Source organism: Poecilia latipinna, unplaced genomic scaffold (assembly GCF_001443285.1).
Source record: "Poecilia latipinna isolate Pla-1442-1.1 unplaced genomic scaffold, P_latipinna-1.0 Scaffold2467, whole genome shotgun sequence".
NCBI classification, from domain to species: domain Eukaryota; kingdom Metazoa; phylum Chordata; class Actinopteri; order Cyprinodontiformes; family Poeciliidae; genus Poecilia; species Poecilia latipinna.
Window position 1 is genome coordinate 20,866 of NW_015115083.1, and position 10,174 is coordinate 31,039.

The 10,174-nt window shown below is 41.2% G+C and overlaps 1 protein-coding gene and 1 long non-coding RNA gene across 4 annotated transcripts in view; one reads left to right on the top strand and one right to left on the bottom strand.

Moving 5' to 3' along the window:
- Window positions 1-480: 480 nt before the first annotated feature.
- pfkfb3 (6-phosphofructo-2-kinase/fructose-2,6-biphosphatase 3) lies at window positions 481-7,535 on the bottom strand. Of its 3 annotated transcripts, XM_015019674.1 has the most exons (16): window positions 7,293-7,535; window positions 5,154-5,282; window positions 4,925-5,021; window positions 4,784-4,850; window positions 4,624-4,698; window positions 4,484-4,540; window positions 4,219-4,343; window positions 3,932-4,139; window positions 3,709-3,855; window positions 3,521-3,625; window positions 3,303-3,432; window positions 2,657-2,784; window positions 2,379-2,567; window positions 2,215-2,237; window positions 1,784-1,834; window positions 481-722 (listed from the first exon to the last, which is right to left on the bottom strand). In XM_015019674.1, the coding sequence occupies exons 1-16, from the start codon at window positions 7,360-7,362 to the stop codon at window positions 716-718; spliced, it is 1,608 nt and encodes a 535-aa protein (XP_014875160.1). In that variant the 5' UTR covers window positions 7,363-7,535; the 3' UTR covers window positions 481-715. The 3 variants fall into 3 exon arrangements, with proteins under 3 accessions (XP_014875160.1, XP_014875162.1, XP_014875161.1); XM_015019676.1 differs by lacking the exon at window positions 1,784-1,834 and having other exon boundaries at window positions 7,293-7,534; XM_015019675.1 differs by lacking the exons at window positions 1,784-1,834; window positions 2,215-2,237 and having other exon boundaries at window positions 7,293-7,534.
- Window positions 7,536-8,146: 611 nt separating this feature from the next.
- Window positions 8,147-10,174, top strand: part of LOC106937918 (uncharacterized) — a 7,731-nt gene continuing 5,703 nt past the window's right edge. The window contains exon 1 of the long non-coding RNA XR_001422487.1: window positions 8,147-8,223. This is a non-coding gene — a long non-coding RNA (uncharacterized LOC106937918). The remainder of the gene's footprint in view (window positions 8,224-10,174) is intronic.

Genomic DNA, 10,174 nt, shown 5'->3' on the forward strand with positions numbered 1-10,174 from the left:
TTAGTACAAAAAAATGATCCATCCCCACCACGACTCCAGTCACATCCCAATCCAGTTTCTCCATATGTACACTAACATTTACAGAGATATTATTAACAGCACGCAGTGTAACAAAAATAGGTGCTTCATTTTGTGCATAGCAGTCAATGACAGCAAAACAAATTTAAATAATGTTCCATAAACAATATGCAATGTGGTAATGAAACTACAAAAAAAAAACTCAATACTAGACAAAGTAGCGCATTGAAATGATATGTAGAGTTATTAGGTGAAATGTTCTCCCTCTCATTGAGGAGTTGAGTCTGGAGAAACAAGAGAAGCTGCTTGGGGCTTGCAGAAAGCAAGCGCTACAGGCACTCTACGGCAAAACCAAACCCAAGAAGAAGAAGAAAAATAAAAAAAGTCACCGCTGTGCAAAACGTTGCTTTGTTTGAAACATGTCAGCATACAGAGGATTCATCGTTACGATGTGGTAAGGAAAAGGGTGGGGGATAATATTAAAACCTCCCGTTAGTGATTTTAGTCTTTGGTCTGAAATGAACCGATATCCGAACAGGTGAGCCAACAGGAAACTCCATTTTTCCAAAATTCTCGTGAAAAAAAATAAAAGAAATCCCATTTGAAGTGATAAAGATGTAGCAGATTGTGTTGCTGTGACTCGCCCACGCCGTCCACTAGCAGGGCAGCAGGATGTCATGGCAGACAGAGGAGCTTCTCAGGTTCTGCAAGCAAACACACACAACAAAGAAACGCTTAGATTCTTCTCGGATAGCATCAGCCTGCAGGTATGCACCGAGAAGCTGACTAGAGCTGTTCCAGCAAGCAGTATGGCCTCAGGATGGGCCTGGGAAAGTTCATGTAGTTACGTCATCCAAACATCTATTTTTAAAGGAAATGAGAGGTTAGCCATCAGGTGTGTGAACAGGTTCTCTATTGTAACCAATATCTTCAGAGAAGTTAAAAAAAAAAAAAAAACACACACACCCTGCAGCATGGTTCATACTTTCCTAATGCGACATCCAAACTAGCTCAAACTGGTCAGCTGCACTCATGTCAACAAAGTTCAGTGATGCTGCAGGTTGAGGTAACTTAATGGAAACCTTTTAGTAGAATCTGGATTATATGTTTAAGACTAAATATTGCTGCTAAAGCAGATGGCTGCGGACTTAGCTAGGTAGCAGAATAACATGGCAGCAGCTACAGTACCATGAGTATTCACACCCCATCAGGTTTCACATTATGCTAGGTAATTAAAATTAATTTTATATAAACGGAGAATTGGAAGTATTGCAAAAAACAAACAAACTCTAAAGTGTTTAACTTTACCGTTACCCCCAAATAAAACTTTATGTTAAATAATGTAAGGTGACCTTTAGTGTCAAGAAAGCCACTTACAAATAAAATGTATTGTTATTGCAACCAACCACATTCACTCAGAGTTTAATTTTGCAATTGGCCTATTTTAAGAAATAACCTAATGGGATGTAAAAACAGCAAAAAATAAAAACTAGTTTTTAAATATTACAACCAAAAATTGTTGAATTTCAGACTGTGCAGAAACTAAAGTGTGTACTAAGCTAGTCTTTATGAAAGGCTGAAAAGAAAAAAAAAGAAAAATGGGCAGAATATAAATTTGTCCTACAATTTTAAGAATTATTTTGTCCAAATTTCTTTGTTTAAAAACACACAAGATTCTGTTTAAAAAAAATAAAAAATATAGGGGTGTGAATACTTTGACATGGGAGTGCCTGGAACAGCTGCACAGATTTTGCAAAGTGTTTACCTTTGAAAGCTAAGATGGAAAACCACCTTTAGGTAGTGGAGGATGGTGCGTCTTTAAGGAGCAAAACACAGGCCAAAAATAAACCAGACACACAGAGTCAGCAAGAAGCAGTTAAAGTGGGAGGTCGGGGGCAGGGAGTGGGGGATGGGGAGGGGAGAGAAAAGAAACTGGCTGAGACAACGCTGAAGAATCACAGGAATGCGAGGCTGGGAAGTCCGAGTTCCACATGGACAAATATGTACACTTTTCACTTCCAGAACAGTAGATTACATCATTTCCCATGATTCAACTCTGGGTTGTACAGGAGTAAGAGGAAATGTAAATAACTACTCGTTAGGAAATCTACTTCCCTTGTTGTTTGAGTATTATGGGAAATTAATGGATGTAAAGCAAACAGACAAGGAAAAAAAAGATCCTTGTTAAATACTTACAGGCAAACTTTGCCCAGCCAGTGCTGTGAGGAACAGAGGAGGAGAAGAGGAGAGGAGGGAACAAACAAATGAGTGAGCAGACATGCAAAAGGCTGAGTGAGGAAGCAGACGCAGGAAGAAGCCCTACATGGTTCTGGACCATGAGGGCAGGTGGACTGTAGTACCTGTCCGGCCAGAGCCAGGGGAATGTGAGTGGAGGTGCAGAGGGCCAGCGACTCTACGGAGCCGGGCAGCTCCTGGATGGGGGCCTCGTCCAGGTCGTCGATGCGAGGCTTCTTGATGTGGGACTCCGGGCTGGTCAGGGGGGTCACGCTGTTCCTCCTGATCAGGGTGCCGGGACCACGCTTCACTTCCTGTGGGGCGACAAAGACGAGCCGTCAGCCTAAAGAACGTCTCAGCAGCAGAGGCCTTCATCAGGCGGGCAGGTGGGATGGCGGCTGACCTCAGGTCTGTCTCTGTGCGTGTTCACCGCCTCCACATTCAGGGAGATGGACTCCACCTTACAGCCGTAGGCCACCGGGGTCAACTTCAGGACCGTGTGGAGGGGACACTTCAGGTACGGCATCTCATCTGGAGCCACATGGAAAAGTTTACACTTTAGAAAATTCAAAAAGGCATAGTTTGAGATTTTTAAAGATTCTACAGGGTAGTTTTCGTTTAAACGTAAAATCAAAACTGGACCACTGAAGACAACTACGACAAAGCAGAACAATTAGTTTCTGCAAAACACCATTTCCTGAAACTTTAAACCCAGAGCCATGCTAGCATCAGGTGGCTGTTCAAGGAACTCAAGGATCATTTACACAGGAAGTGGAGGTTTGAGGCAGCACCTGTGTTTAATCATTGGACTTCTGCTCAGTGAAAATGATGATTGGTTTGGATCATGTAGTTTTATTGACCAAAACCAATTTGATGTTTGAATCAGTTCAGCTAGTAGAAGTCTGTTTCAGTCACAGTTCCTCTCCAGTTAGCCATTAGCTTTAGCCTCTGGGAGTCAACCAATGTGGATTTATGCTAAATAAAAATACAAACGGAAGAATCTAATCCCCTCAAGTCCTCTAATGAACACCATGTGCATTAGTTCCTACCTGCACTCTTATCAAGGAAGTAAGCAAGCAGACATCGCATCACAGCCTGATGGCAGACCACCAGCACGTTCTCCTGCCTCTCCAGCTCCATGATGACCGGCTCCACCCGCTGCACCAGGTCCTGGTATGACTGGAATCAGGACAATTGACAGGTTGAAGCACAATCTAAACTCCACAACCTGCTCCACCTGCGTTTGGCCATGATGGGGCTGGTGTACCTCTCCGGCTGGGTAGCGGTAGTAGTACTTGTCTTCATCTCTCAGTGCAAACTCTTCAGGGAATTTTTCCTTCACTTCATCATACGTCATATCCTCACACAAACCCTAAAAGACAACAAAAGATGCCAATCAGATTGGGGAAGGAGAGCTTAAGTTGCTACTATGGCATTCCTCTGGTCGACACTCACAGCGTCGATCTCGTTGAGCGCCTTCCATTGCTCGTATGGGACCCCTAGGTGCTCGGCGGTCTGGATGCTGCGGCACAGCTGGCTGGTCCACACCTTCAGGTCCTTCAGCTGCTGCTCATCAACGAACCGAGCCAAAGCAGCTGAAAACTAAAAACAACAAGTCAATTAGCATCCCGTGTCATCATTTAGCCTGGGTTTTTCCCTCGCCGGTGACTGGTTGTACCTGTCGGCCCCGCTGCGACAGGCCCGAGTCGCCTCCCAGTCGGCCCTGTAGGTTGTCTTTGCTCTCTCCGTGTCGACACAGGTAGATGGTGCGCGGCTGGACATGGATGTTCATCAGGTAGTAGACAATTTTGCTCTGAATGTGATCTTGGATGCGGTTGACGAGAAAACGGCGGCCCACGTCGATCACCTTGATGAAGGAGTGATCCCTGCAGGATGACAGGATGAGTGCTCTGCCCAAAAGGATGCAGTTGCCATGAAGAAAAGGCAGAGAGGACCCCAGCCTACCTGTCGTACTGGTCCGGATCCAGAGGCTGGTAGCTGGTTCTGTAACATTCGATCCGTTTCTGGAAGTCCATCATGGCTTCGGTTTTGTTACAGTCCTTGTAGTCCGGACAGGACACCTTCACTTCCTGTACGGGGAGGAAAACTGTCAGACGGCAAACCACACGCCTGATGCCAAAGGAGATGTGAGCATTTATTAATTTTTTATATCCAGTGTGCGATCAAAGATGTGGACCTTCATCATCAAGTGTCCTAGTCTGAAACTCACCATTATGTTTGACGCAATCACACTTTGATCCTCACAGACAGACTCAATAAAGAAGATCTGGAAGGAATGAAAAAGTGAGCCAATTCAGTGAATCGCTCTAGACCTGAAACACAGCAGCATCTGTTACCAAGGCAACATACCTTAAAGTCGTTCTCGCTGCCAAACTTTAGGATCAGATCCCGTCTATCTCTTGTCGTGTTCGTGGCGTCAAACACCTGAAGGAAACACCAAGAAGGTCCAGTTATGGTCTGTTTGTTGGGTGTTCGTGGAGGTACAACATAAATAACCAAGAAAACTCACCGCCACTTGGCCCCCCTCATCCTTCAGGTAGGACTTGACATCTCTCAAAGCTGCTAAGGCACATTGCCTGAAGAGCAAATGCAAATGTTAGTCAAGCCAAACAACACAAGAACCGAGACTCTCAGTTGAGGGGAGACTTACTGCCTGATTTTCACGGCAGACTCGTTGTCAGGCTTGAAGAAGTCATAGGAGCTGTAATTTTTGACGGCCTCCCTGCGGTACTCCCCGACGTTGAAGACTGCAGAGAAACAAATATGAACGCTATGTCCCCAAGAGAGAAACATGATTCTGTGCCGTCTGCTCAGTTAATTAAGGGGGCACCGCATCTTGTTGTGTAACAGAGAAGTTGCTGAGCTCAAGCACTACCAACCTTTGGTGGGTATGCCGATCCAATTGAGGTAGCGGGTCAGTTTCTTGGAAATGTACGTCTTTCCTCGAGCGGGCAGTCCCACCATCACGATGACGGTTGGGGGGTTGGCGAAGTGTGGGGCTCCGGTGCCTGCAGGGAAGGAACGGGTCATGAAAAATGATCGCTTACTGATCTAAAAGCTGCACTCAGCACGGCAGACTGTTTTCTGCTTCAGACTTCTTGGAAGTGATTGACACTAAAAAAACAGAAACTGAACCCATTTAGAATTCACCACGAAGACATGATCTTCATATTTCTCTACATCCCTTCAGCAAACACATGGCTGCTTGCTGCCAGAATTACCTTACTTCCACCTCACTGTGCATTTGACCTACTTCGGGGTATGCACTGTCCTACAGAAGTCACAATGGCTTGTTTTCACTTGGCTGTCCACACAGAAGAGGGGCTGATGAGTTTAAACCTTTTTAAATTAAAATAAATCCCATCTTTTGGTGCGTTCTTTGTCGTCACAGCCACTGGTTCATCAACACAGGTCATTAATTCCCTGGTAACCTCCTGAGAGAGCCAATTTACACTTCGTCATTGCGTCGCTTAATCTTGTTTCCACAACATCAGAGTTACAATGCCTAAACGGAAAAACGGATCAAACTCTTAACTCCATTTTCGAACAACTGATTCATCACACCCACTTGATACGTTTACACTGGAGTTTTATTTATTTAAAAAATAAAATAAAATTTTTTTTAAATCAAAGGCACTACAAATATTCCAGTTTGATATTCCATACATTTCCACAGTTACATTTCCAGATCTTCCTTGCCGTTTTTGACGTTTGACCTCTTACTTGGCTGTGTTCTAAAGGTACATTTTACTAGTTTTTTTCTTGGCAGCTGAATCAAATTTAGGTCAGCAGCTTTGAAAATTCAAAACCTCAAATATCGACTGCAAATATCAACTGCAGTACCATATTAATAAAAAAAAGGACCAATTCACACGATAATTTGTCATCTGTAATACTTGTTTTTGTTAGAAAAGACTCAACGTATTTTTGTAATTTTTACTGCAACCTAAAACCTTTATTCTTAATCATGTTTTATTTAAAAGGATCCCGAAGTCATTTGTATCCCAATAAGTTTGTTTTTTAACTTAACAAAATAATAATAAAAGATGAAACAATAAAACTGTATAAAAAGCCATGTTTGCTCATGCAATTCAAGTAAGTTCCCAAAAATCTATTAACAGTCAAACTTCTTGGAAATAGTTTTTGTATTTTATTTTAAAAGAAAGTAATTTAGTAAACAAGATCTTTATCCAAGTTAAGAAAAATCTAAATACAATTTTTTTTCTAAGTGCGCAAGAACCCTGTACAATACTAATTAAGTAGTGGGAAAACCTATTTTTGGGGTTTTATGAAGTGGGATTGATATGCAGCACGAATAGCTCTTATTTATAAGGGCAATGAAATAGACTTTAAACTGCACAAAAACTAGCCTTTAAAGTATTTCAAACAAAAGCATTTGAACAAAGTAAAAAAATTAATTGTTCTAATTCTAAGCCAACAGCCTGCTTTTTGTTAATTAATTTGTCTACAAAGGGCTTCCTAGTATGTCACAGCTGCAAAGACAATTCCATCATTTTTTTTTATTTTGTCTACAATGTATTTTTCCCATAAAACTACATAATTTACCAAATGCAACCCTTGTAATTCAGAAACAGCGGTGTTCGACATACGGCAAAGTCACGTCGTCACGCATCACGTCCAGGAATCGGGGGCGGAAAGAGGGGGGTTCACCGTAGCCATGGTTACAGGAGTCTCGCTACTTCCCAGTTCAATAGGGGCATGATGACGTAGAACATGTGCCGACAAAGACCACCAATCATTTGGTTAGAAATTTAAAAATGCCGGTGTCTGCGTAGCAGGTGCGCTGAAGGTTTTATTACGGTAGGAGAATAGGATGTAACGTGGAGATGCTACTAATGCGGTAAAACGGAACCGACGTGAAGTCCGCCATTATGGTGAAAAAAAAGGCAAGGTTTGGTATGGAGTTGAAATTATGTAGAGAAATGACAGAGGGAAAAAAAACCCAACACATATTTGCACGAGGATAAGATTACGCGAGAAACATAAACGAGTCTTACCTCTTCGCTTGTCATCCTTGGTGGGAACCCAGATCTTTTGGATCCTGTTCTGGGTGAGCTCTCTTGGCATTCCTCTAGGGCTGGATAAAAAGCACACAGCTACGACGGAAGCGAGTCGCTTAAATCCCGAGCTTTGAAATAAGAACGCTTAAAGAGAACCGGATAGTATTCTGAGCCGGAGCTCCGTTCACTGTGTCCTCAATGCTGGCTGCGCTGAGCTAATCTGCCGGTCTGAGGCTCACATCCTCTATTTAACCACGCCTAGCCGGCCGGCGAAGCAACGTGACTCCTGTGACGAAAGCAGCCGTAAAACGTTCACGCACAAACACACACACGAGGGGGCTCTGGCCTGTGACACACACACATACAAACAAACGCATATAGGCCATCACAGCGCCACCCGGTGGTGAACTTATTTTCTTCAACTGCACTATTTAAAAATAATACTTTAGGATCATTCATTCTAAAGTGATTATTTACGTCATTTTGTTGCGTTTTATGAGAACAAACACATTACTTATTACATAATTAAGCTGTATAACATGTTATTTTATATTCGGATAAGTGTGTTAGATAATGGATGGATTCATTTTGCTTTCTTTTTGAGTCCCCCCCCCGTCCCCCCAAAACAACACAATTGCGTTTTTGTGTCGTGGTAATTGCAAACTAGTTTGAAATTAGTTTTTCTGACTGAAAAAAAGTTCGCAGTTTTCAATTTAATTTTCATTCTTACATTGTAATGAACATAAGTTGAGTTACTATATATATATATATATATTACCAATTAAAACTTTATTATTAGTGTAGAAATTGCCCGACTTCAGAGGAAACCCCATTGATTGCGTTTCTGTTTCATTGTCAGACCTGGGGCAGACGTGCAGAGCCGCACGTCCACGCATCCCGCTTCTACAGGCTGTGCTGCGTGACTCAGGTTGGGCATAATTACACATAAAACATTCGGCTGCAAGCTTAACTCTGCATTTGGATGAAATGTGCTTTAATTGGAGTGATCACTATATTTAAATGTTAGGATTAATACTTGGGTTTTTCAACATAAAAGAAAAACTTTAGACTTTGAACATAATAAATGTCTAGTCATTTATTATGTTCAAAGTCTAATGTTTTTTTAGAAATTGATTTATGATCTGTTGCTTAAAATATATTTTTTAAGCTCTGTCATGTCTGTAAAGGTCTGTGCTTTGTACTATTCCTGTCAGGATAGGTTTTTCTTGCATGCACTTCCCCCTCAGCATCCAGGCAGGGATTCAGCTGCAAATGAAAAAAAAAAAAAAGGTCAAATAAGGTGACGTGCTGCGTGCCGCTGCAGTGGTCTGCAATGGAGACGCTCTCATGCAGCGACTCTCTGAATGCATTCAGTCTCCGCTTATCGTGACTTTATTTGCTTTTTTTTCAGTTTCGTAAAACGATGTAGCACAGTGGTTGTTCTTGCATGAAAAAAGCGCGGCACAAATATAACACACATTAAAGTTGTCAAAAACTTTACATTGTTGTTTTTAATGCTTCATAGTATCTAATTTTCATGGCAAAAAAAACCGAATAAACACATCGTGTTTTTTATGAAAATAATTTTTTATTGAACTTCACCATCTCTGCAGAATTTGTGTATTTTATAATCCAGTTAATGTATGGTTAATCTACATGTCAGTTTTTAAACTATAAATGATCAAAGACAGTCTGTTGTCCTACAATGTAAGTAAAAGCTCTTTTTAATGTAAATGCTGCCAACAACCATTACTCTCTACAATAAGAATTTCAGTTAATTTAAGTTACGACCAGATTTAATTTCCCTTTGGGATCAATAAAGTTTTTTTTATTTGAATTTAAATAAGCACATTATGTGCATTTTTAAAACTCATCCTACTCAGTTGCATATCCCTCGGTTTGTGTCTGATATTTCTACTCCAATAACCACACAGTATCTTCCTACAATCTTGTACAATATCTTATTACTGCTACTGTTGTTGTTGTTACTCTTGTCATAAGTCAGAAATTTATGCCTTTCTGTTGTTCATCAATCTTTAAAAGTTTACCAAATTTCCACCGTTGCTTTAACCTGGACTTTGAACTCTCCTCTCTAAAAACTGGATCATGTTAGCCACATCCATTTCCTGTCCGCTCAGTAAGCGAGTGACACTCTTTTTCCCTTTGGCCACCTGAACAAACAGGAAGCTGGGTGACTCAGAAAAAGTTAGAGCTGCGCATACTGAGTCAGTCAGGCACGTGAGACAAAAATGCAAACATTGTTCATTAACTGACAAGGACACAGTCTGAAGTGGACGAGGCATTAAATCTGTTGAATGGATAATTACCACAAACAGAAATTGGAGAAATGCATGTTATCATCCAGAATTTAAATATCCACAACTCATGCATTACCAGAAGTAACTTATCACTAATTTATTTTGAGGCATCTTTTGGTAGGCAGTGTCTCATATAGGTAAAAGTTGTTTGTATAGAAAATGTTTAGAGTGAAAAAGTCTTTATTTCTCAATATAAGTAGGTTAAAAACATTGAACTTCTGTTTTCCCCTTGCAGACTGTTGTAGTGAATTTGCCTCAAACCGCCTGCTGTATGTGGTTCATGCAGTTTACCACTAACCCTGTTGATATTTAAAGCAAACCAAGGATCAAATCTGATTCATCTTGCCATCAACTAGTGGTCACAGTTATGTCAAAATATGCCTGATTTTCATACAAGATTCTAAAATTGAAATTCTACAGTCAACCCCCTAAATATTAGTGGTTCTGTATTTGTGGATTTTCCACCGAGGTCAACTCTAATGTATTTGTTGTACCAGAAGCAGCAGTTTCTTCTTCATTTACAATCTGGCGTGAAAATAGACTTTTTAATATATATATATA